General features: G+C 38.0%; 6 protein-coding genes across 12 annotated transcripts; 2 read left to right on the top strand and 4 right to left on the bottom strand.

Annotated features, from left to right (window-relative positions):
- The first annotated feature begins 184 nt into the window (after positions 1 to 184).
- On the top strand, positions 185 to 6,184 carry LOC103851339 (sucrose-phosphate synthase 1). Its single transcript, XM_009128188.3, has 13 exons — positions 185 to 667; positions 755 to 844; positions 1,523 to 1,758; positions 1,867 to 1,930; positions 1,999 to 2,706; positions 2,930 to 3,043; positions 3,177 to 3,308; positions 3,412 to 3,588; positions 3,800 to 3,853; positions 4,052 to 4,114; positions 4,198 to 5,130; positions 5,212 to 5,339; positions 5,665 to 6,184. The coding sequence occupies exons 1-13, from the start codon at positions 485 to 487 to the stop codon at positions 5,933 to 5,935; spliced, it is 3,153 nt and encodes a 1,050-aa protein (XP_009126436.1). The 5' UTR covers positions 185 to 484; the 3' UTR covers positions 5,936 to 6,184.
- A 493-nt stretch (positions 6,185 to 6,677) lies between these two features.
- Positions 6,678 to 9,389, top strand: LOC103851338 (heptahelical transmembrane protein 1). Its single transcript, XM_009128187.3, has 3 exons — positions 6,678 to 8,421; positions 8,514 to 8,589; positions 8,717 to 9,389. The coding sequence occupies exons 1-3, from the start codon at positions 8,132 to 8,134 to the stop codon at positions 9,335 to 9,337; spliced, it is 987 nt and encodes a 328-aa protein (XP_009126435.1). The 5' UTR covers positions 6,678 to 8,131; the 3' UTR covers positions 9,338 to 9,389.
- LOC103851337 (probable galactinol--sucrose galactosyltransferase 6) lies at positions 9,351 to 13,624 on the bottom strand. 2 transcript variants are annotated; one of them, XM_009128185.3, is made up of 5 exons: positions 12,246 to 13,624; positions 10,866 to 12,163; positions 10,578 to 10,787; positions 10,346 to 10,480; positions 9,351 to 10,064 (listed from the first exon to the last, which is right to left on the bottom strand). In XM_009128185.3, exons 1-5 carry the CDS (start codon positions 12,444 to 12,446, stop codon positions 9,458 to 9,460), a joined length of 2,451 nt encoding a protein of 816 aa, XP_009126433.1. In that variant the 5' UTR covers positions 12,447 to 13,624; the 3' UTR covers positions 9,351 to 9,457. The 2 variants fall into 2 exon arrangements, with proteins under 2 accessions (XP_009126433.1, XP_009126434.1); XM_009128186.3 differs by having other exon boundaries at positions 12,281 to 12,410.
- A 726-nt stretch (positions 13,625 to 14,350) lies between these two features.
- Positions 14,351 to 16,978, bottom strand: LOC103851336 (floral homeotic protein PISTILLATA). Of its 5 annotated transcripts, none has more exons than XM_018656346.2 (6): positions 16,488 to 16,978; positions 15,313 to 15,374; positions 15,092 to 15,191; positions 14,963 to 14,996; positions 14,834 to 14,878; positions 14,351 to 14,714 (listed from the first exon to the last, which is right to left on the bottom strand). In XM_018656346.2, exons 1-6 carry the CDS (start codon positions 16,740 to 16,742, stop codon positions 14,689 to 14,691), a joined length of 522 nt encoding a protein of 173 aa, XP_018511862.2. In that variant the 5' UTR covers positions 16,743 to 16,978; the 3' UTR covers positions 14,351 to 14,688. The 5 variants fall into 5 exon arrangements, with proteins under 5 accessions (XP_018511862.2, XP_018511861.2, XP_018511860.2 ...); XM_018656345.2 differs by having other exon boundaries at positions 14,967 to 14,996; positions 15,092 to 15,206; positions 16,488 to 16,977; XM_018656344.2 differs by having other exon boundaries at positions 14,958 to 14,996; positions 15,092 to 15,206; positions 16,488 to 16,975.
- Positions 16,979 to 18,885: 1,907 nt separating this feature from the next.
- Positions 18,886 to 20,040, bottom strand: LOC103851335 (blue copper protein-like). Its single transcript, XM_009128182.3, has 2 exons — positions 19,756 to 20,040; positions 18,886 to 19,572 (listed from the first exon to the last, which is right to left on the bottom strand). The coding sequence occupies exons 1-2, from the start codon at positions 19,922 to 19,924 to the stop codon at positions 19,037 to 19,039; spliced, it is 705 nt and encodes a 234-aa protein (XP_009126430.1). The 5' UTR covers positions 19,925 to 20,040; the 3' UTR covers positions 18,886 to 19,036.
- Positions 20,041 to 20,554: 514 nt separating this feature from the next.
- On the bottom strand, positions 20,555 to 25,702 carry LOC103851334 (nuclear pore complex protein NUP1). 2 transcript variants are annotated; one of them, XM_033285728.1, is made up of 8 exons: positions 25,284 to 25,702; positions 24,632 to 24,690; positions 23,969 to 24,132; positions 23,531 to 23,735; positions 22,896 to 23,222; positions 22,734 to 22,817; positions 21,318 to 21,926; positions 20,555 to 21,240 (listed from the first exon to the last, which is right to left on the bottom strand). In XM_033285728.1, exons 1-8 carry the CDS (start codon positions 25,576 to 25,578, stop codon positions 20,713 to 20,715), a joined length of 2,271 nt encoding a protein of 756 aa, XP_033141619.1. In that variant the 5' UTR covers positions 25,579 to 25,702; the 3' UTR covers positions 20,555 to 20,712. The 2 variants fall into 2 exon arrangements, with proteins under 2 accessions (XP_033141619.1, XP_009126428.1); XM_009128180.3 differs by having other exon boundaries at positions 20,555 to 21,222; positions 25,284 to 25,694.
- Between the last annotated feature and the right edge of the window lie 562 nt (positions 25,703 to 26,264).

Raw genomic sequence — 26,264 nt, 5'->3', positions numbered from 1 at the left:
TCTTCGTTCTCTGTCAGAAGATCTATCATCGGACTATGAGGCATATTCATTTTTATATTCATGTTTGTTAATATATACTATAAGGAAACTAAATATTAGTCTGAACTAAAACGAATATGGTCAAGCAGAAATATAAAATATGGTTATCACTAGTCAATTCAAACACCTAATTAAAAAAAAACAGGACTTTTTTACTTTCCTAATTATGTTATAATCCAGTCAAAACAAGTTTTACTTCTGTAAGAACAATATTTTATGACAGTTTTCTTTCCTTGATTAAAAAAAAAACTATTGCAATATAAAAACAAAAAAGGTCGGCAGAGTTTTGAGCCGTTCGAAACGGATGCGTGTGGAGTGGACCTGTCTGTGTATCGTCTTCACTAACCCCACATACTCCAAGCTGAGTGGATCTTTGTCTCTTTCGATCAACAAAGCAAAAGGTACGAGAATCATTCTCTAAGCATATTCTTCGCAAAGGCAAGAAATGGCTGGGAACGATTGGGTGAACAGTTACTTGGAGGCGATTCTCGACGTTGGTCAGCCTCTCGACGATGCTCGCCCTTCGCTTTTGTTAAGGGAGAGAGGCAGGTTCACTCCTAGCCGTTACTTCGTTGAGGAAGTCATTACTGGGTACGATGAGACTGATCTTCACAAGTCATGGACCAAGGTAAAGCACCACTGCTCTTCTGCTTCTCTTTCTTCTTTTGCTTTTGTGAGTTTATGATAAAGTTGGTGGCCTTTTTTTTTGTATTAGGCTGTTGCTACGAGGAGTACGCAAGAGAGGAACACACGGTTGGAGAACATGTGTTGGAGGATCTGGAATCTCGCTCGTCAAAAGAAGCAGGTTCTGTTTTTTTTTAAAAGCTTTTTTCACCCTTTTTTGCTTGTAATTTTTTAAATAAATTAGAGGTTTCTTATGTAAAAGTAATCTAGCATCATATCTATGGAGTGTTGACTTTGATCTGAATTGTTTGACTCTGAAGTCATGTTTTTTTTTTTAATTCTGGTCGCCTTTTTAAAGTGTTTCTGTTTGCATTTTTAAATCTCTTTCAATAGTAAGACTAACAATATAAAAAGAGCAAACTTTTTGTAAGGAATCACTGGGGACTAGTCTTTAAAAATGATTTTGCTTGAATTCGGCAGTTAGAGTTACCAGAGAGTTCATTAGCTCAACTCGAAAGGATTATGTGCATTGTGTCCGGTTCGAGTGACTGCTGGGACGAAACTAATATTAAACGATGTAGTTTTGGGTCTGTGGTGCTACGGGTCCCGAACTTTCATGATATTCAAAAAAAAAAAAAGAATCTGGCTTTGAATTTTAATTTCAATAGCTATCATGTCCTGCTTTATGACCTTGTATCATTGAATTATGGAATTAGCTATGAACTTGATGTTATTGAACTATTTTGTGCTTATGGTTTCCCAACAAGATAAGTCATAGTTTCTTCTCTTTGATCATTAGCATTTTAAAGTGTATTATTGACAACTCATGTTCTATCTGCCATTTCTTATGTTTGTGCAGCATGAGGAAAAGGAAGCACAGAGGCTAGCCAAGCGCCGTCTTGAGCGTGAGAGAGGTCGCAGGGAGGTAACAGATGATATGTCCGAGGAGTTTTCAGAAGGAGAGAAAGGAGACATCGTCAGTGATGTGTCAACTCATGGAATCAAAAGCAGGCTGGCGAGGATTAATTCTGCTGAGTCCATGGAGATATGGGCTAACCAACAGAAGGGAAACAAGCTCTATCTTGTTTTAATAAGGCATGTCCTCAAAATCTAAGTGAACATGTTGCAAATGATCTACCAATTGAGAATTTGATTAGTGATGAAACATTATAGTTATTTAACATTCAGTATATATGCATGCAGTCTTCATGGTCTCATACGTGGCGAAAACATGGAGCTCGGACGTGATTCTGATACCGGTGGCCAGGTAAATGTTACAGACAATCTAAGTGATTGTAATCTGGTAATAACGGTTGGTTAGTTCTCATGTTACAGGTTAAATACGTTGTGGAGCTTGCACGTGCTTTAGGATCAATGCCAGGAGTCTACAGGGTCGACTTGCTTACCAGACAAGTCTCTTCACCAGATGTTGACTATAGCTACGGCGAACCAACCGAAATGCTGACTCCTAGAGACTCTGAAGACCTCTCGGACGAGATGGGGGAGAGCAGCGGCGCTTATATAGTGAGAATACCCTTCGGTCCAAAGGACAAGTACATTCCAAAAGAGCTTCTATGGCCTCACATCGCCGAGTTCGTCGATGGAGCTATGAGCCACATCATACAAATGTCAAACGTTCTCGGCGAACAAGTTGTTGGTGGTGGTAGTGGGAAGCCTATTTGGCCTTCTGCCATCCATGGACACTACGCTGATGCTGGTGACGCCGCTGCTTTGCTGTCGGGTGCGCTTAACGTGCCTATGATTCTCACTGGCCACTCGCTCGGTAGAGATAAGCTGGAGCAGCTTTTGAAGCAAGGACGGCTCTCGAAAGAAGAGATCAACTCGACTTATAAGATTATGAGGCGGATAGAGGGTGAGGAGTTGTCTGTTGACGTTTCTGAGATGGTGATAACTAGCACGAGGCAGGAGATAGACGAGCAGTGGAGGTTGTATGATGGGTTTGATCCCATACTGGAGCGTAAGTTGAGAGCAAGGATCAAGAGGAATGTTAGCTGTTATGGACGGTTCATGCCTCGCATGGTTGTAAGTAACTTAAGCTCTAAGCTATTTTCTTGATCTAGACGATTTACTAAAGAATTCAATATATATTTTTTTATTTACAAATTTGAGACCATTTTGTCTATGCAATTTTCTTCAAAAAATTTGGAGGCTAAAGGCGAATGTTTCATTTGGTTTTACCGAGGACCGATCCTGCTCTTCTGTAGTATCATAAGAGTATTTTCTGTTTATTTATTTTTTGCTGCAGAAAATTCCACCAGGGATGGAGTTCAATCATATTGTTCCACATGATGGTGATATGGAAGATGCAGATGGGAATGAGGAACATCCAACTTCTCGGGATCCACCAATATGGGCTGAGGTTCTTGCTTGAATCTATAATAGCATCTACATCAGATTTTATCAGCTTCACGTATTGAATATAAAAATATTATTGAATTATGTTTCTGTCAAGCAAGAGCTTACTTGATCTCTTAATTCAACATGTGATGCAGATAATGCGTTTCTTTTCAAATTCCCGGAAGCCTATGATACTTGCCCTTGCGAGGCCAGACCCCAAAAAGAATATCACGACGTTAGTGAAAGCATTTGGTGAATGTCGCCCGCTGAGAGAGCTTGCTAACTTGGTATGTGTAAAGATATTTCTTTTAACTCTTTAGTTTGTTTGTTTTATGTTTCTGTTTTAATGACCTTTTTGTTTTCATTGTCGTCCATGTTTCTGGTTTGCAGGCACTTATTATGGGCAACCGTGATGGGATTGATGAAATGTCGAGCACGAGTTCTTCTGTTCTCCTTTCTGTTCTGAAGCTAGTTGACAAGTATGATCTCTACGGTCAAGTCGCCTACCCTAAACATCACAAACAGTCTGATGTCCCTGACATATATCGCCTAGCTGCAAAGTCTAAGGTACTCTCAGCAGTTCATTATAACTATATCATGCTACTTAATTCAAGATCATCAGATGTATTGTCGTCTTAAGTTTCTTGAGCTATTCACCATGAAAACAAGGCCATCCAACACTTGATCTGTCAGATTTTTTATTCACAAAAGAAACATTTTGCTTAGGATGCTTCTGTCCCCTTTAGTAGATTAATTATTGTGTGTGGATTCTTTGCAGGGTGTATTCATCAATCCAGCTTTCATAGAACCATTTGGACTTACTCTAATTGAGGTTTTTTTTTTCCTTCTTCTATGTTCTTCTTCTTTTCTGAATGAATGTTGAATTTATTTCTCAAAAAAAAAAACGGTGTTACATCATGTGTGACTTGGTTTCTGAATAATAAAGAATAGACTAAAACACTAATTAGCCTATTATATGTTCAAATGTGTTTGTTTCATGACTTATGTGTGTGTGTTTTTTCCCTTCTAGGCTGCAGCCTATGGATTGCCAATGGTTGCTACAAAAAATGGCGGTCCTGTAGATATACACCGGGTATGTATTCTTATTAATAAATCATTGTATCCCTCAAGACTATTACATAATGCACCTTCTTGGTTGTTTCACTTTTCTTCCAGATTCTGGACAATGGTCTCCTAGTGGATCCTCATGACCAGCAATCTCTTTCCGAAGCGCTTCTCAAGCTTGTTGCTGATAAGCACCTATGGGCAAAGTGTCGCCAAAACGGGTTGAAGAACATTCACCAATTCTCTTGGCCAGAGCATTGCAAAACTTATCTATCCCGCATAACCAGCTTCAAACCAAGACATCCACAATGGCAAAGCGACGATGATGATGATGATGGTGATAACTCAGAACCTGAGTCACCCGGTGATTCCTTCAGAGATATATCCTTGAACTTGAGGTTCTCATTTGACGGTGGAAGTGGGAACGACGGTTCAATGAATCAAGAAGTGAGCTCCTCCATGGACCGGAAGAGCAAAATCGAAGCTGCTGTCTTAAACTGGTCTAAAGGCAAAGATAGTAGCCGCAAAATGGGATCATCACTGGAGAGGTCAGAGGTTAGTTCTGGAAAGTTCCCTGCGGTGCGGAGAAGGAAGTTTATCTTTGTCATTGCTCTTGACTTTGACGGTGAAAAGGACACACTAGCTGCTACGAGAAGGATCCTAGAGGCGGTTGAAAAGGAGAGAGCTGATGGATCCGTCGGGTTCATATTGTCAACATCTCTTAAAATCTCTGAGATAACATCTTTCTTGGAGTCAGGAGGGTTAAGTCCTAATGACTTCGACGCTTTCGTGTGCAACAGCGGGAGTGATCTCTACTACACATCTCTCAGCTCTGAAGATGGTCCTTTCGTTGTTGACTTTTACTACCATTCCCATGTAGAGTATCGCTGGGGTGGTGAAGGGCTGAGGAAGACTTTGATCCGTTGGGCGTCTTCGGTTAACGAGAAAAGATCTGGTGGTGATGATGATGAGCAGATTGTCACTCTTGCTGAACATCTTTCGACTGACTACTGTTACACCTTTGCTGTCAAGAAGCCTGCAGCTGTAAGTTTAATCAAGTGCAACATATCAAGAACGTCTTCTTGATTCTTCTTAAGTTCGTTTGTTACGTCTTTTTATCTTCAGGTACCTCCAGTGAGAGAGCTCAGGAAAGTGCTTAGGATCCAGGCGTTGCGTTGTCATGTCGTTTATAGTCAGAGTGGCACCAGAATAAACGTGATACCAGTGCTGGCTTCTCGTGTACAAGCCCTAAGGTAACTACTACTCTCTCAATTTTGCAATTGATGTTTTAGAGAAAAAATGGTTTCAGAAGGAAGGATAAATGTTTTATGTTTTTCTATGCAGAAATTGAAAAAAAAAATTGAGTTTCTTGAATTACTATTGGTTAAAAGTTATTAAAAAGTGATAATTGCAAAAATGATACATTTATAATAGTGATTTAATGTGTTTTAATAATATGTGTGAAAACACTATAAAATCTATCTTTAAGGAATATAAGTAGTATCAAGTACAAAACTTGTGGTACAAGGAAGTAATTATATGGTTTCTGTTACTTACTAATCAGTTATGGTGAACCAGGTATTTGTTTGTTCGGTGGGGCATTGACCTGGCTAAGATGGTTGTGTTCGTGGGAGAATCAGGTGACACTGACTACGAAGGATTGCTCGGAGGGCTTCACAAGAGCGTTGTACTAGAAGGGGTGTCTTGCAGCGCAAGCAACGCTTTGCACACTAACAGGAGCTATCCACTCACTGACGTGATCTCCTTGGAGAGCAACAACGTGGTTCACGCACCCTTGGATTCAGATGTTCGTGAGGCCCTGAAGAAACTAGAGCTTCTCGAAGACTGAAACCATCACCAATCATCAATAATGGTTGGTACCAAATGCGAACTACTATTTTATTCATACTTCATAGACCACATGGTTTGGTTTGGTTTCTTTATTGCTTGGTCGTACATAAGCTGCCGGAAATACCGAACTTTTCGTATGGTTTGTCTGTTTGACATCCACCATATCTACTTATTTTGTGCAATAATACAAAAGAAAAGGAAGGATTCCGGTATTTAATCATTATAAGAAAAACAAATAAATAAACCATTCGTTGAATTTTATTAGGGAAAAGGGAAAACACATGGACATGATCATAAATTAAAGCTTACTAAAGATGTTGACCTACTAGTCTTCAAAAGCTAATTTCATTTTCTTCTCAACTATAATTAACAGACTAGCTACATATTAATTAATATCTTTTTTTTTGTCAAACACATAGTATTAATTATAGATATTTTAGTTTTTTCACACATTAAAAAAATACATTAAACTATCATAATAAATATATCATTTTCTGTAATTTTCAATAACTTTTAACCAATATTAATTCAATAAAGTCAATTAATTTTTTCATAGAAAACACAAAAAAATACATTTTGTGAAACAAACTTTTTTTCTAAAAAATTTATTTTAACGGAGCGGAGGAAGTATCTTATAAGCTTCCCAAGAAATATAGACACGTGCGTAGAGATTTCGTACCTGATTTGGTTTTGTTGGGGTGTTTCAGGAGCGATCTCTTTTGGGAAACTTGGACGGGAGATTAGCCGTTCCTTGTTGCTGTTTGCTCAAAACGGCTTAGCAAATAAGCATTTCAAACCTATGGTGAACCGTGATTCGTCACAATGTTGAACCACAGACAAATATGATGTGTAATACATGTCACGAGACTTTACATTTTATAGTTACTATTTAGGAATTTGTTAAGAGAAGGGTTTGGCACCGAGATACTGATAACTACATTTTTTTACTGATAGCTACATGACCATCATGTGTATCTCGCGACGTGATAAATTTTATGTTTGTAATGATATAACTAAATTATATGTAGTTGATGAAAAAAACAAAATTACACGTTGCTGACAAAAAAAAAACAAAATTACATGTTATAAAGCTTATAATTCATTCTGAAAAAATTGTCTATTTTTGACAACCTTTATTTATATTCCAAATAAATTATAGTTACGATTAATTTTATTTATCTTCTCTAGAATTTGTCATCTAACAAATTAAATCTCAGTTCATTAGTCATTGAGGAGGCATTCAAAAAGGCTATCCTCAGCTAGTTGAAAATGACACTAATATCTCTGAACTTTTTGCAACAATTTTCATTAGAAAATGTATAACTGTTTTTGAAAATGAAGCATGTATGTTTTCCTAATCATTAATTATTTGTCAACCACTTGATTAAAAGAGCTTTCACAGTTATTATACCCAGTCGACTAATAACTCACAAGTACATGTACTTATATTGTTATCCTATTAGTAACTTGTAGTATATTTGAGAAAGAAAAATAAAGAAAAGTAATCGAATCTTGTTTTGAAACTTAATATACTCAAAACTGTAAAGTCAAATAAACAATACACCATTCAGCAATCTTAATTTACAAAGAATTTATTGCTGAATATAAAGCCCCCAACTACAAGAATGTACTATTTTAATTTATTTATCTTATTTTCTTTCTAGAACTAAAAAGGATCCAGTGGGTACGAGGCATTATTCATGTTTATAAGAGGCACAAGCCGGTAGTAAAATCTGAGTCGGTCGGTCTTCAAATCACCTAAATTTACTCTATTCGTACTGAAAGGATTTCGCATATCTCGAAAAGTAGTGTAAAACAAAAGTCACTTTTCGTGTAAAAAATAATATAAAATGCGAAATAGAGAAATAAAGATAATAAAAAGGAAATAAAATTTATTGATAACCTAACAAACAACTAAAAGATGAAAACACGACACCAACCTCTACCTGCATACTTAAGTTTCTTCTTTAAATGTTGCAGCTGTCTCCTTGCCTTTCCCATCTTCTCTCTCACTCTTAAGACTTTAAATTCACACGTTAATATAGCTTCAATAACAATCTTTTTTTCATTTATATATTTTCCTCTCATATCTCAGATCTTCTATCACGCCCTCTTCTCTTTTCCATTGATCTCTGGATCATAAAGAAAGTAAGAAAGTATTAGTGTCTTGAATAATAGACATTTTAGGTCTCATATGGACCAAGATGATCAGAGAGACGAAGCAGAGACGGTAACGTGCGGTAACAGCAAGTGCAAGAGCAAGATCGTCCCTGGAGATGGTCAAGATGGAGACGAAACCAAGAAAAAGAACAAGAAGATATCGCATAAGGCAACAAGACGACGTCAACTAATATCGTTTAGTGAGCTTCCGGATTACATGAAGGATAACGAATTTATATTGAATTATTACAGAGCTGATTGGTCCATTAGAGATGCTTTCTTCAGCGTCTTCAGTTTCCACAATGAGTCCCTCAACGTTTGGACGTTAGTATATATTATAACAAAATTTCACTTTTATTTCTCTGTGGTTATTGTTTAATTTCTGATGATATTAATTTTTCTTTTTGTTTTGACAGACATTTACTAGGTTTCATCTTATTTGTGGCACTTACTATTGCCAACGTTATGCATCACGATAAGTTCTTCCCCGTGGTACGTCTTCTTTAATTAATTACTAAGTCAACTCGATAACGTGACTATAACATATCTTTGATATAAATTACTAGTTTTTGAAAAATGTAGTTAGTTAATGATGGTATCAATGTTGATGATTGTATAGGATGCAAAGAGTCCAAGGAATGTAACAAGATGGCCATTCTTCGTCTTCTTAGGAGGCTCAATGTTCTGCTTACTCTCAAGCAGCATTTGTCACCTCTTCTGCTGCCACTCCAAAGACCTTAACCTTGTCCTCCTCCGCATAGACTATACCGGTATCTCGGTCATGATCATCACTTCCTTCTTTCCAGCAATGTACTACATCTTCCTATGCACTCCTCGTTGGTACGTCATCTACCTCACAGGCATCACCTCTATGGGAATCTTCGCAATCATCACACTCTTCACTCCATCACTCTCCTCTCCCAAGTACCGCGGTTTTCGCGCTTTGCTCTTCGCCGTCATGGGGCTTTTCGGTATCGTTCCAGGTGTCCATGCCCTAGTGGTTAACTGGGGAAACCCGCAAAGGAACGCGACGCTTGTTTATGAGTTGGCTATGGCAGTGTTCTATCTTGTTGGGACAGGGTTCTATGTAGGGAGAGTGCCTGAGAGGTTTAAACCGGGATGGTTTGATCGTGTGGGACATAGTCATCAGATCTTTCATGTGTTTGTTTTGTTGGGTGCTTTGTCTCACTATGCAGCTGCTCTCTTGTTCTTGGACTGGCGTGACCATGTTAGTTGTTAAACCAATAAATATATATTTGTAATTTTTTTGAATTAAAAAAATATTATTATTACTTTGTTTGTATCACATGGAAAGAAATTGTAATAACCGTGTTATTACATCAAATTGTAATTCATCAAATCATATCTCAATTTCCATGGCATGTAATCGTTTGGTCTCTGAAGGCATCTTTTCCAACTCAAAAGTGACCAAACCAGAGGAGGCATCATACTCAAATCCAACTTCATTTGACTCAACAACGCATCTCTTAGGCTTCACTGATGAGTAAGCTCCAAATTTACCACACCCTTTGACTTCCATTACCACTTTCATCTTCTCAGCGTCATATTTAAGTCCTTCAATAGCTCCTCCAGAATTATACATGTTTACAAGACCAAGTGGAGCAAATGAGACACCACCATCAGTAGCCAGATGACTAATGGGGCTCACAGTGAAGATCTCATGCTCACGTATCTTCAGTGAGATCGGTAGAGACACATTGTATGGCATAACGCTGAGTTCACCTCTGCTTTGAGAGTAAACAGCACAGTCTCCGTTCCAGGCCTTTGGATCAGTAGAGGCCTCGGATATCAAATGAACATCACGACCACGAATGGAGCCAGTGATGCAATCAGTTTGTGTCTGGTGGAAGATATTTTTCCTTTCTGTGCTACTCCATGCTGCTCCTTGGCAGTTGTACACACCAAGGACTCCAGTGTATTTGTTCATGTTCCATATCTTTAGCAAGCTGAAACCAAACAGTGCATGGTAAGAAAATGATCAATCAAATAAAACTTACTTATCTTTATAGGGCAATCTCAGAGCCGATGTTAGGCATATCCAAGTGAAACATTGGTCTTGGGTCTCCAATTATTTTTAGAGTTAATATATATATATATATATATATATATATATATATATATATATCAACATAGCTCCAAAATTCTTTAAAAACTTATTTTTATTAAAATATATCTAATTTTTTTAAGGTTTTCAAAATCTCAAGACTGGCCATGGCTAATGTATTACCTGACACCATCCCGGGCAGGATCGGCGAATAAACAATCTTGTGTTGGTCTACCAGGCAATCGAGCACGGAGAATCGATCCATCAGGCAACACAAGCTTTCTTAGAAGATCAAAGTTGTGCTTCCCAGGAGCATCACTATTCATCAAGCACATATACAACAAACAATGTAAGTTCCAATTAAAAGTGTCATGATTCAGTGGGTGAAATTAGAATGACTTTGATAGATATGCACCTAACATAGATAGGTCCACCACTAATGGCCCTAGCAGAGGCATGGTACTCCGCAGCAGGGTGCACCGAATGAAACATATCCCAGTCAGGCACCATAAACTCTCCCAAGAACACACTATTGTACGCAACCGAGGCAATGTGTATTGTATGAGACACCGGATCACGTGGGTAGAAATCATCTGACGCTCTAATCACAGCTGCTTGCTTCGAGCTGCACCATCAAAATCCCATTCCATAAACTTCACTCAAATCAAACACACACAAATTCAAAAAATAACACAAGACTAACCAGTAGAGAGCATCCGTATTATGGCTCATACAAGCAATGCATCCATTGTCTGGAAAATTCTTAGCAACAGAAGAGTCAAGAGCTTGATGGTACTGACTCGTTAACTCGACTCGACCGCCCAAACCACCTCCCAAAGTCTCTAATATACACTGCACATCAACTTTCACACCGTCCACGCCAGCATCAGCCAAGTAACTATGAAGCTCGTTATAAAATCTATACACATTCTTCGGGTTAACCAAACCCAACCCTTGAACCGCCATAGCATCGGTCTTCCACGTTGGTTCGTTCTCCACCACGCCTTTTGACACAACCGGATACTTCATGGAAGACCCGTATTCCTCCCCGGGTCGCACCCCGCCCCAGTAACCCGTGATAGCATGCCACACGTAAACATATTTAAGACCGTACTTCTCTTTAGCTATATCAACAATGTTCTTGATTCCTTCATCCTTGTTCTTGAACTTGGCGTTCTCCTTGACCCCGGTTAACCGGAAAACCGGTTTGTTCTCAACCGAGTTCACATCGTTCTCCACGGTTTGCCAACCGTCGTCGATGATCACGAACTTCGGCGGCGTGTCGCCGGAGGTTAGAGACTGTAGCCCAGCTTCCACGCCTTCTTGAGTCACCTCTTGGTAAAACGCGTCCCACGTGCACCACCCGAAGTAGTCAACGATCCCCGGAAGCTTCTTCTCGTGACGTTGACGGAAACTCTTGAGGTGCAACTTAACGGAGTGTATAGCGTCCGTTATCGTTTTAAACGGATCCGTGCCGGCGTGAATATACAAAGAGTGAGTAAACGACGACGTTTTGATGTCCACGTCTCCGCTCTCCAAACAGAGTTCCACGTCATCGTTAACGTTTCCTTGAAGACACGAACGGAACGAGCCTTCGACTAACGGCAAGAAAACGGTGTAAAGCTTCTGGTTAGTCTCCAGGTGGGACCCGTCGTTGGATTCGACCAATAGGAACTGAGTCTCTAGAGGAATGTCACGGCCGAGTTCGCCCATTCTCTGGGCCATCCACCAGAGCTTAAACCGGAAACAAGCCATGAACCGGGATTCGTGAAGTGAACCGATCGGTACGATGTGGTTACTCTCTTCCTTGTCGAATACAGCTCCGATGAAAACTCCTTCGACCGGTCCGGCCTCGGAGGATGACGTGGTGATGACATTGTCTGGTAAACCGGTTAGGACCGTCCGGTTTTTGATGATTAGATTTCCATTGGAAATACAAACCGCCGGTTTAATCGTCATCTCTTCTTTTTCTCTGTACCTAGGAGAGACTTCTCGGCTTCTCTGTCATATCAGAAGATTAAAAGTTATCAATAGAGAAGTTAAAGTCAAATCTAACTAACGATCATGTTTTATAGAACAGTACCTTGTATGAAGAGGCTTGATGAAAAGATGCAATACCAGAAGAAGAGGAGGAGGAAGGGAAGAGACGAAGCTGTGATGAGAGAATGAGAGCTTGAGGTTTCGTTATCAATGGAAGAGAAGATAATCGATATGTGAAAGAGTGAAACAGAGGATGAACCCTTTTTATACCCTGAGTTCCATTGAAACACCCCTGTGACGCCATTTTTTTTGTTTTATTTTTCTTGTTGCTGCAAAGTTTTTTTTTTTTTTACAAGTTTCTCGGAGTCTTTAACTATTTTATCCTATTCCACCGTATTTTAATTTGTTGTTTTATTTTAGTTTATTGGAGTTTGGAGATATAGAACCTTCTTTTTATGTTTTTTAAAATTTTATATTTAATTGTATTGGTGATCTCTTTATATTAAGAGATTATTGGCGTTAATATAATCTCCCTATTAAGAGATTATATTAATTGTGTTTGATTTTTTCTATTATATAATCGGTATTGTATCTTTACGCATAATATTTTAGGTGATTTCTAATTTTTCATGTTTAAGAAGATTCGGTCGCATACGGGTTGGGTCATGTCTCATGTGTTGCGTAAGTGGTACGGTGCATCTCATTCTTTGGTTCTGTAAGAAGAATAGTAAAGATTTGGCCGTTGACAAGTTAAAAAGGAAGGATGAGGTTGCCACGTAGGATCTATGCTGTAAAACTCATCGGGTTAAAACACGTTCCACTGGTCGGCGTGTTGACCATACTCGGAGACGTAGAGAATTTTTAAGGATCTATAGATATTTTCGCACGACCGCATCACGTGTCATCGTGTCAGCGGATGATCGATATTATCTCAAGATATAATTTTTCTTCAACGAAAAAACTAAAAAAGAGAGGGAGCTTTACTTGTCACTTGTTGGAATGTTAATGTATTTAAGCATTTAACATTTTGTAAGAAATGAGATTGGCATCTTTAACTATCATCAATCGAGATTGTTGAAAAGTATTTGTGATAATGTCTTAAATAAGCCAATCTCTTTTTTTATTTCTACTCTTTTCTATTTATGTAAAGCCACGAAATGTAGTATATTAATAAGATCGTAAAGTGCAATTGACAGAAACTCTATACAAGTGGCTCCATTATCTCCGCGGTTCAACTTGCTTCAACAGATCTCGATGTTGTGAACTTGTGCAGCCGCATGTGCCCACAAAGTTCCATAGTTTTTTCAGGAATAAGATAATGTCATTCTTTTAAATTAAAAGAGAGAGAGAGATACACGAAAATTAATAATTGATGTTTATGTTGTTTCTTTGTTTGCAACTGATGTAAATATACAATAAATACAGAAAATGAAATATTCGGCGTTGCATGATTCGCTTGCAACGTATGATTTGTTCAGACAGTGATTGGGAAAGCAAATCAACTTGTATATTTTTCCCTGTGATAACAGAAGTTAGAAAAATAAAATTCTCCAAGTGGACCCAATAGGTTCACCTCATGCCTATTATCTTATTCGCATAAAAGTGTACATAAATATCTTATATCCATACATTAATCCTCCCTGAAAATCAGTGTAGATGTGTGGTTCTATGAAAAACGGGAAGAGGAAAAAAGTTATATTATGGAAAAATGGATCTTTCTCAAGTTTGGTGGATGACGATATTTATTTTCATAGAGATTAGCTTTGCCAAAGTCATGTAGACATGTACCAGGTCAATATATATTGCAATGTTCCTAAAAACTGATTATAGGACCTAGCCTGATAAATCGCTTACGCTAGTTATCCGAATTGTGAATTTCTAGACTCGTGGAATTACCGAAGTGTTTATTTGCCCATGTGAATGGCGCGTCCTTTATGTTTTTACATAAGGATGAAGATTATAGAGTTATTCACAGAATATATGATAAATGTTATGAAAAATAGCAAACCAACATGTGTATCTGACATAAGTGTATGTTACCTTTCACTTTCAGAAGAGAACCAAAGGATAAGAGGATTATTAGTTGGCCTAAACCCTTAAAACACATTATACAGCTTGACTGCTTGAGTTCCCGCTAATTAAATTTTAGTCTAAAACACATTATACAAATACATGTGATGCCTAAAATTTCTATCACGGAAACCTTAGTAGGGAATAATTAGTTTTCACACAAATGCAATTAGTTTCAAACATTTAAGCGCATACATGATACAACACGACTAATACATAAGCAAACAACACACATTAAAAGCATAAGTAAAAGTCCGATAGTGAGTCTATATGTGGCTCGAGAATAAAAGGACACACATTCATAAAGACAAATTAAAGGACCCTGAAACAGATAGTAGATGGGTTATGAGCTTGCAAATCTTGATGATCAATCGATGACCAAAGACATTATCTTTTCCTGAAGATTTGGTTGAATCGGCTGAACTCTATATCCAAATTGCCCATTTTGATCTCTCATCATCATTCCTCTTGCGTTGCTAGCTATAGCCATCTCTTGTTGTTGCTGCAATTTTCAAAACCATATCCATATTAAATCAACACATAACATACTAATATATAGTTTCAAACCAAATCATACGCTAAAGTCTTTATGAATAAATGACTGGTATTATTTATACATACCAGCTGGAAACTGAGTTGCCGATTCTCCTCCACCAACATTTTCTCCTGCCACAAAAATGTTTAAGGTATATAAGCATTAGTTAATAAAAATTTCAATCCGTAAAGATAAAAATCGGTTATATACATAGCTCACATTTCTCCTCTTTGTCATGAGGAACTCCATCTGTGCCAAGAAGACAAAGTTGAAAGTTAATTTGAATAACGTATTTATGAATACAAAATAAACACATGTATGAATGCATGTAGATGTATATATGCCTGGTGGTCTCGGACTTTGTCGAGGCCATGTTCAATGGCATGCTCTATGCCCATCAGGTTTTTCAAGTTGAGAGATTGTATATCTTCCCCCTTCAAATGCCTGTATACACATTTTCTATGCATTTCATCAGTTAGTGCGGACATTTCAACACTTACCTTAATCAACTGTTTTGCATATATATACTTGCGTAAAGAAATGACAGTAAAGGGTGAGGATTGACCTGAGCTCCAGTTGTAAGCTATCATTCTCTTTTTTGATCATATCAATCTCATTGCTGAGGTTCTGGAGACCAAAATTATTGAGCATATATATTAGATGAGCTATCAAACAAAAAGTTCACTTACCTAAACACTAAACATAAATATATATGAATATATTGAAGAAACATGTCTGGTTATCCATGAAAAGTCTTTCATTTTTTATCCTATTTGTAAAGGAACATTATCAAACGAAATGTTTACTTACCTAAACACTAAACATAAATATATATGTGAATATAATATTGAAGAAACATGTCTGGTTATCCATGAAAAGTCTTTCATTTTTTATCCTATATGTAAAAAACATACCCATACATAGTTACATACACATATATATATATACATACTACCAGGCGGTAACTTTAATGGTATACAACTCTCTATGTGCTTATTACTACTTTGTAGAGATATCTGATCATTTGTGAGAACTTAACCTGTGATTGTCAGAAATCATTAATAATATATAATAATTTGAACTAAAATCTATCGCCAAGAGTAAACTGAAAATATTTATCCAGGTTTCAAATACACACGTAAAATCATTAAACTGTTCAGACACTCATCAATATCACATACCAAATTTCCTCTCAATAACCTCATAACCTAAAAACAGAATTACATATAGATCTAACAAGCTCCCTCAAAATTTGGTGTTGGTATTACTAGAATACAGTTGGTGAATACATGTTTAGATATATACTAGAATATATAAGTATATATATTAATAATCAAGATCTAAAAATTAAGCATGAATAAAGAAACAAAACAGAAAGAAGAGAATAAATTCCATGTTTTGTGGCTCAATGTCTTGTTGAGTACAAGAGAATCAATAAAGAGGGTTGGAAGGCTAGACACACAAACAAAATTTTGTAGATCTGCATCTAGGGTTCCAGGTTTTTCTTTTTGACATATTTGGGGAAAGGAACATTAAATAATCCCAGTTCATGATAGTTTGGCACATAATATATGTTTTGAGACAAAACATTAGAGTAGATCTGTATCTAGGGTTGAAGATTTAAGGATCTTCTGACATGTTTTAGGCAAAGAAATTGAAAACCGTTTTCACAGTTTTGGCCATAGAATATTTTTTTGAGACAAAGAAACTTCAGATCATAATCAAAGAAAGAAAGAGTACCTCATGCTTAGCATCCCATAGTTTCTTGCCAGATAACTTCTGGTATTGGTCCAACATAGCACCAAGATCCATGGAAGGACAACAATAATCAGTCATCTTACCATTACTTGCAAAGACTATGAGAGCAACTTTTGCATCGCAAAGAACCGTGATCTCTTTAGCCTTCTTCACCAACCCATTCCTCCTCTTTGAGAACGTCACCACTCTGTTGTTGGCGTTCTCTATCCTCTTTATCTCTATCTTCCCTCTTCCCATCTTTCTCTCTCTCTAGCTCTCTTTTCTCAATTTAGGGTTTCTATGAAATTGTTAAGATATGGAGGAGAGGATATGTGGTTTATATGAAGAGGAAGAAAAAAAGGAGGAGCATTAATCTCAAAGAAACATTGATGAGAGAGAGAGAGAGAGAGAGAGAGAGATAGAAAGAAGGTGTTTGATTGATCTATAGGTGAAGAGAGACTTATGACAGTTTGGGATGGAAAACAAAGCTACTTTCTAGATGGCACAGTCATGGAAGGCTTGTTTTTGTGGTTCTCTTATTACACGATCAGTCATGTAGCCAACTCTACTCTCTCTCTTTCTTTACACTAGCAAAAAGAAAAGAAAAACTTTGAAGTAATGTACAGAATAACATAAAGTTGAAGCACAATTAGCTTATTGCTTCACTCTTTGCCTGTGATTGATGTTTATTGCTTTCATTTGATTTGATCATCTCTATCTTTTTCTTGATAGGTTAAAGTATCGTTTTTAACCTCTGGTCTCTTCCTTGCTATGTTTTTTCGATGAAGGCTGAAAGTGCAAAAAAAAAAAGAAACAAGACACAAAGTTATCTATCTAGCAAATTAACATCAAATTTCATATATGTGAATAATTTTGCAAATACGTATCATGTATATATATGTCTATATAGAAAATTAACCCCAAAATTATCAACAGAATTATACATTGCAACTTTTGTAGATTTAAACCAAAAGATCCTTACAAATTAGAACTACTTAGCTTTTTCTACGGGTTATCTACTTTGGTAATTCCAAGACTTGCTATTTCAAGACTCTGTTATATATAGGTCTTATCGAATATCGTAGCTACCTATATTAGTCAAACGTTTTAAATTATTCAAATGTGAAGATATCATGTTGACGACAGTAAAACAAATTTATTATAAGTTTAGATATACTGTTGATAAGAAAGGAAAGAAAATAAATTTTTCTCAGAGGAAAGTACAGTTCTTAAAGCTGTACGAGATGCAAAAGAATGGAAGGCTGCTCAGACGTGTAGCATTAAGCATTCCCTACCACAGTATGTGGGCGTTCCCTCACTTCCACCTGCTGATAATTCGTTTACTTGGTCTTCTTTTTCTGATGCAGCATGGGATCAAGCAACAGGAAACTGTGGACTTGGATGGCAACTTAGAGATTCTGAAAATTCCATTACAGAATGCTCCTCTTCATACCGGCGTTTTGTTCCTTCGGCTCTTGTGGCTGAAGCGTTGGCGGTTAAAGCTGCAGTCACAGCTGCAGTCTCTTCACATGTTTGCTGTCTCTCGGTGAACTCTGATTCAAAGAACCTCATTTTGCTCTTGAAGACTCAAGGACAGGATGTTGCTCTGCGAGGGGTGCTGCATGATATTCATGTTTTGTCCCGCTCTCTCGCGTCTATCTCGTTTACTTTTATTCCGCGTTTATTGAATGTTCAAGCTGACTCCTTAGCTAAAGCAGCTTTGTCTTCTATGTCTTCCCCTGCCTTTGTTGCTGTAGACTGATCTTCTATTTCTTAATCAATCGTTATTTGCTCAAAAAAAAAAAAAAAAGGAAAGAAGCAGTGAGATTACCAAAGACTTTGGTATAACCGTTGGAAGTTATCATGCTTAAATTAACTATCAAAGGTGAAATGACATTTGGTTGTCGAAAACAAAACAAATTTATGGTTTTCTGATTCACGACAATCTCACGTGTCAAATTCTTGTGGAAGGCTGTGGTACGTAAAAATAATACGAACTTTTTGGCATTTTTGGATTATCAACTCTAAAAGCATAGTCAAATTGACGAGTAAAGATGTATGAAAACTCTTTCAAACACTATTGACTACCTGTGGGATACGTCTCCACTGAACAAAACAATCACATTGGTATCTTGAATTCGTACATCGCCTACATATGTTCAGTGCAATTTATGAACTTGGGTTCACAAACCGTCCATGTTTAGCATTCATCATGAGTGATTGATATATTCAGAAGGAAAAAAACTTGTTTAACCAGAATTAACTAAACAAACTGGATGAGGAAAATGTCATATTTCCCATGAAATATATGACATGTAAACCAAATCTTAAATTTATAACCGAGCATAATCATGTATCGAACCGCATCCTAATCAAAAAAAAAACTTGTCAAAAGCCACGCTGAATGAAAGACGAAATCGTATTCCCATATATAACGAGTAAAATGCATGAGATTTAAATTACATTTTTTTTTGTTAAAAGGTTTAAACAGTTAAATTACATAGGTATATATAACAAGCGGAGACAAACACGTATACTCAATATTATCTAACTCAAAAGAGAGCAACAGCAGCAGAAACCAAGGCGACCATAAAAGAAGCACCACCTAATGAAGAAGCGGTACTTTCAGCCGGAAGTGGTGCAGCTGTTTCACCGGAGCCGGTAGGTGCAGTAGTCCCGGCTCCTGGGGTGGTGGGAGAGGCTCCTTCAGAACCTGGGGCAGTTGCACCGCTAGGTGCTGGAGTAGTAGCACCGCCGGATGCTGGAGTGGTAGCACCTCCAGATGTTGGAGTGGTAGCACCTCCAGGTGTGGGAGTGGTAGCACCGCCAGGTGCTGGAGGGGTAGCACCGCCGCCACCGCTATGTCCACCAGCACCACTAGCATCATCAACTACGTTGACGGTAAGTTTTTGACCAAAGCGGCAATGGTCAGCGGAGGTGCAGATGAAGTATATTGGCCCGGTGTCGTTTAGCATAATCTTGGCAGGAGAAGTCTTGATGAGGCTGAGGGGTGTCTCTTTCTCGCAGTTTTCATATTCATCTGCCGTTACGATAGCCACATCATGTCTCTCAGCATCGAATTCAAAATCTGTCATAATAATAATATCAAAAACTTGTTAGTATTATTTTTTAAATACCCAATGAAAAATGTTGCACATAGTCAAGAGTCATTCAACGTTGCGTGATGGAGTAAACGTGATGTATCCATGAGTCCATGACCTATGCTTAATGTATATAAAAATGCGAAACAAAGACATGGCAATAAACTAACCGAGCACGTCGCCTACTAGGAAAGTTTTCTTGGAAGCCCATGTATTATAGAACTCGAGATCGGAAGGTCTCGCCCATTTGGCATCATCACCAACCTCGTAGTCCTCCGCGGAAACAACCGCAGCGAAAACCAAAACCATAAATGTCACCGTTTTGAAAAATCCAGCCATCTTTTGTAACTCAGGTCACCTCCACTTCTGTTTTCTTGGACGATAACTTGATAACGTTGTCTTAGAAGATATCTACGACACTTTTTGAATGTGTGTTGATATGGTTCAAAAAGTGTTGAAGGAGGGACTTATATTTATAGGGACAAAGAGAGGTTCTCTATGGTTCATTAACGCAAGGTACGCAAAGACACGCACGTGTTCGGTAGTTGTTGAATAAACTTATTTTGGATAACTATTATCACCACCATATTTGTCTGCTTAGGTTTTTTTTTCCTTCTCCATCAAATTGTTTGTTATTTTTCTTATTTTTAGCGCGTGAAGTATTATCTATTCCTAATTTTATATCAAGTAATAAATAGATAATCATCTATAGAATTCTTTTTAAAAAAGTACCCACTATAAATACATAAAAACTCATATATTCTTATTGAAGATTTGATTATGACAAAGTTTGAGTAGAACTTTTTGAATAATAGCAATATGATCCTTGATGATCCATCCCTTCAACATTACATGTAACAAAAAGACAATCCTGTCATGTTTCAAAATCGTATACTTGTGATTAAAAGCATCAGTGTGTATTTCACCTATAATATTATAGCATATATAATATTAGTGGTTTTCATATAAATATTGCTAAACAATTAAATCGTAAATTGTAAAAATAAGTTCAACCAATAATTTAACAAGTGTTAATATCTCACAATTTTTTGTTGAGTAGTTTCCCAAACTAAAAAAAACACAATCTGTGGTACTAAAGATCGATCACAAAAACCATCGTCCTTGTTTTAACAGCAAACACCATCGCTTCCTGCAGAGCTGAATGATATTCTCTCCGGCTTTTTAGACCCAAATGTATATTTGATACCTAACTTCTCATCATCCTCATTCATCACTTCTTCGCTCACTGATGGAAAATTGAACACCAGAGGCGACTTATCTCCTCTTCTGTTACCACCGAAACTAAACTGAGGAACTTCATCATCTTTTGTTGCTTCATCATGATGACTTGTAATGGCAACACCATCACCACTTGCTGCTGTGCTTGTTGTGAATGGCATGATGGATGGAGTTGGGGGCTCTGATGATGTTGCTCCATCGGATGAAGAGACTGGGAATGTGAAGCTAGCGTTTGAGCCCGAAGGAAATGCCCATCTTTGGTTAGGCTTGGCTACTGAGATCGATGAGAGTAGCCGTTTATTATTATTATTATTATTATTTCCCAGTGAATGAGATGGCGGTTTCGGCAGATTCGCCGGCTCGCCTCCTAATGAACTGGAAACAGCTATTGTACTGTCCTGAGAAGAAGTCAACAGCTGCAATTCAGTTTCCTAGAGTTTCTTCACACTCAAAAGTCAATATGCGTTAAGAAGAAGACAAGTGCTAGAAGTACCTTTTCATGTGTGCTTCCGGAGAGAGAGCCCTTAGGCTTCCCTAACTCATATTGGAGTGTGGTACCACTGCTACTTCCACTGAATATTCCATTTGATGCCGAAGCGGTCTTGGTTATTGCATTTTGAGCGTCACGGGTGGTAACTTCAGGTAGTTTAGCCACAGAAGATGGCGGAATGTTAGAGATAACGTTCCGGATATCTTCATTCAACTTGACTGAGCCATCTTTTGTCACATTGTTGATGTTGGAGTTGCTTGGTTCAACAGTTTTTGAAGATTGTGGATATCTCCAAGAAGTGGCAAGCTTTAACTCAGCAGATTTATCTTTCGGGGTGGGTTGCGTCCGTTCAAGGTGATCCAGTATCGTCCTAGCGATCTGACTAGAATGTCTAGGCACAGTCGGTGTACCAACTTCTAATCCTATATGCTTCCCATAGGTTGTTGTCTGCGGCATAGATATACTTGATTCCCCTGCTTCATAGCTCTTCATGTTAGCAGAATTTTCAAAACGTCCCCTGGAAGGTCGTGAATAAGGAGACATGGTGGCGCTCTGGCGAGCTCTTCTACTGGGTCCAAAAACTCCACTATCACTTCCCTTGCTAAGTTTGAGCTGGGCACATTAGAAAGTGATTTGTCAGATTTCAACAGAGGTTATAGGATTCAGCAGATAGAAAGAACACAAGAAAGATTAAAAAGGCAGGATATTGATGACTCTAATTTAGAACCAAGTTTTTGCAAAATGTCAACAACAGCAAGAAAAATCAGCACTATGAATGTTTGACGAAAATAACTCTCAGAAAAGTCCAGGCAAAGATGTCTAGAACTAGTCATTTGCACAACCGCATACTTCTATTCTTCTGTTGCCTAAATCCCTTCAACCACCCTAACATTTCACCTACCTTAAGTATAAATTAGATCACAAGTCAACCATTGCTTATGCTAGTGGAAGACGATTTCGTTAATCTAATGGCAACAATAAAAGTACATACTTTGAAACAATCAGCGGACTGTTACGGCCCCTTTTCATTCGATCCCATCTTACCTAGATTCCCAACACCATTTCAACAGGTAAAAGAGGATTAAGATTCAAGAGCTAATTTCATGGAGAGCATTGGGACCTTTTGAAGTGAGAACTTCCAGTTTTCATTGTCTGCCTACCTCTGGACGAAGTCGAGAGAGGTTTATTAAACAGTTTGAATAAGTATGTACGAACTATAATAAAATGTTTAAATCAGACCATTTCCCTATCTTTGTATTTGAGGATCCTTGGACACTGACAGGGATCCAACACATCCGGGAACAATACTACATTTTCAGTAAGATCGTCTCTAAGGTAAAAAAAATAAATAGCAAGTCCACACTATATTATAAATCGTACAGAGTAATCAGAATTGTATAGCCGACTGGGAGAGTTTACCTGGCCATATCTTGTCTGCGCACTTTGGGAGGGAGACTGGAGGGTGCTCAGGCGCTTGCTACTGTTGTCTTGCAATTGCATCAGCTGAGCCAAGAAAAAAATACAGTTCAAGTATACCAAAAAACTTTGAGCAAATAGGTATTAACAAAAAACTATACACACCTTTGACTTAGAACTTGAGAGGATGGATCTAGGATATGGGGTCCTTGGAAAACTTTGAATCCCAAAATTTTCTCGTTGGTTTTGAGGAGTCGCAAAACCAAGTTGCTCATTTAACTTGACACCAGGCCAACATGCGGAAGGCTTGCTCGATGGTGATGCACCAGAATAATTTGCTACAAACATACCCCCGTCTAGACTATTCTTTTCATTTCTTGCTACAAAACCTTTGGAACTACTTGATGGTGACTGGCCTCCCATATATGCCTTAGCAAGTTCTGCTGGTGATAGACCAGCTTCATCCCGCACCTGTTTGACTCCGTCAAGAGTCTATAACAAAGAAAATGAGAAAAGTGAGTATATGAAAACAGTTCCAGAAATAAGGACTAGTGAAGTAAAAAAAAAATCAATTCTTTGATGAAGCAAATTTGTGAAATTACATAGCTCTTTTCATATGATTACACAAACAGTCCAATCTCACACAGACCTCTAGACCAAATCCATGCGGATACATTCCAAATTACTCCCAGAGTATGCCAAACTTCACTCTAAACTTTATATATAAACATGTTTAATACAAATTACTATTTCATATAAACATCCAAACAAACAAAAACGCTGGATAGCAAGCAACTTACTATTGACTTGGCAAGTGGTGTTGGCGTAGCCCAAAGCTCACTGCTAGCATCCTTGGCACCAATTGGTTCTTTTCTCTTATCAAGAAAACTCATATTTTTCTTGACTCCCTCTCTCAGAGGGATCTCCACTCGCTCGTCTCTCACGACATCAGATAGATCAGTAGCCCTTGAATTTAATATCTCTATAAGACGATCAGTTTCCGCCCTGGAAATAAATGAAAAGATGGTCAGTGTAAAATTCGTCTATATAAACAAAATACAAACAAAAGTGCAAAAAAAGATAACAGAAAGGCCAGGAAAGATAAGCAGTCGCTCAATAAGAATCTAATGACCCAGTCATGAATATAAGCGTTAACAAACTAACAAGCAAAAGGAAGCGAATTTCCATCGAGCATCATTTGAAATGCAACTAATGTAGAGACATGATAATAAACATACCGTGAAAACGTTTTTCCTTCCATCAGCCTTTCAAGCTCCGAGATCGCAACGACATCATTCAAAGCTATGTTGCCTTTAGCCTGTGCACTGATACTGAAATTGCTTTCGTTGACGTTTGCTGTACCACTAGTACCTCCCTCTTCAATTGTTGCTAGCTTCGGTTTCTGAAAAGAGAAAAAAAAATGATGTATCTATTGCAAACCACAAAAGCAGGAATTAAATGAAGAGAGTACGGTCATGCATTAGCAGGAGAAATAAATCGTGTCATTCATGTCGAATGAATCCAACTAAAGAGCACGGAGCAGTAAGATCACATCTCTCTTAGATTATACAAAAATCACTTCTATGCATTTATAAACCATTGTTTATTCCATTTACCGGTTCCAATATAAAACAGCCACGGTAAGAGTAACAGTTTCTTAACATAGAAATTTTTTAGAGATCCCATCAATTAACAAATGCAGACAGACACACACAAGCGCAAAAAGTCAAAGATTACAAGAAAAAAAAACATGAGCAAGAATGATATTTACTTCCATTAGTTGATGAAATCGTACATGACATACCAAAAAACACACTATAGCAAAGACAAAAAAAAACCAGCTTAGCTAGAGCGGTATATTCCCCAATCAGATATTAACAGAGGAGTTGAAAGACGCTTACACTTAAACTTGGTGTTACACTGCTGGGATCATTCTCCTGTGGATCATCTTGCAACTCATCTAGTAGAAAATGAAGTAAAAAACGAAATACTATATCAGACAAGTTATTTCTCTGGAGTAAAACTGTATATACATCCCCAAAAGATGATACACTTGTTGCTCAAAGACACTATTCAAGCAAGGAGTCAATACATCCATCACTCACTTCACACTAAAAGCTACTTACTAACACTAAAGCACACAGAGCATTTTTTTTTCTTTTTTTTTTGATAATCCAGGTATCCTGGACCTCTCACTTAGTCCGACTATTCCACTGCGTCCAACCGGAACTGGCGAGGAAGGTCCTGGAGGCCAAACAGAAACCATGTTATATCCGCTGTGGCCGGGGCTCGAACTCGTGATGGCGGACATCTCAGCCAAGGTTCCTTTACCACCAGACTACAAAGCCCGGTTCACACACAGAGCATCTTAATTGACCATTACAATCATGCACCAAAAAAAAGTAAAGCCTATCCCTGGTGATTTTATGGCGTCTAATTTTCTAGCAATGAGGCAAGTTCAACAAAACCCTAGATACTCGCTGAACTACATAGATACAATCATTAATTTAAGTTAAATTCCAATTAACTCCTCAAAAACATTAGACCAAAGACCTTGGTGTCGATCTTCATCTTCTGGTGGAGCTGTGAGAGCACTAGGAGCGGAGGCTGCATTCGAGAAGAAGTAGGGAAGTATTCTCGTGGCGCCGCCGGAAATAATCCGATAAGCGGGATCGACGATTCTCGAGATCCACGGCCTCCGTTGTGCCTGGTTCTGAGGGGGTCGAGAATACGGCGTCGTCGTTGAGTGCCTCCTCGCGGTTTGTCGCCTTAATTTGCCGCCTGTACCTCTCGCCGCATCGCTCGTCGCAGTCGCAGCAGGAAACGTCGCGTCTCCTTCAGTGGCCATGTCTCTCTCTCTTTTTTTGTTTCAATGATCTTTTTTTTTTCTCGATTTTAATCTTTTATTATAGCGACTCATGTCATGTGCGTTGTTGACATTTTTCTACTCTCTTTGTTTTTCTGTTGTTGAATGTTTTCTAAATAATCCAGAATATCAAAGATAATAATTAAAGAGGATTATTCTACATAATAATCATAGGATCCACATTTATTATTGAGATAATTGGGAAATACAAACTATGATAAATATGATTCTACAGCCTACAATTCTATCTATTCTATGATAAATTCACATCTGACTTGAGCCGTTTATAAGGCTCAGGTTTGGTACTTCTTGTACCATGCTATCTTATGAGAAACATGCTTTACAATTTAATTATGCTTAACGCGTAAAAAGATGTCATGTTTCAAGTTCTAGATAAATAAGACTAGGACTCTGCTAGTGTGCTGCCATCTTTAATCTTGTTCCAATTTATGTGAGGCGCGTCTTGGGCTGTGGCACCCTTGCCATTAGAGCTGCTGCTCTTGGTCATCTCCACCCTAGGCCCACTTCTGCTTTCTTCATTGCAGTAACTTTTTGCACAAGTCATTTTATAATGCAGTAAAATCAAAAGCATGTAACTCTGGGACTGGCCTGCTCTAGTAATCTAAAGGCTATAGCACAAACAAAACACAAGAAATGGCTTTCCCTTC

The sequence above is a fragment of the Brassica rapa genome, chromosome A02 (assembly GCF_000309985.2).
Source record: "Brassica rapa cultivar Chiifu-401-42 chromosome A02, CAAS_Brap_v3.01, whole genome shotgun sequence".
NCBI classification, from domain to species: Eukaryota; Viridiplantae; Streptophyta; class Magnoliopsida; order Brassicales; family Brassicaceae; genus Brassica; species Brassica rapa.
The sequence above is the reverse complement of the archived record's forward strand: the minus strand, read 5'-3'. Positions and strand labels throughout refer to the sequence as shown.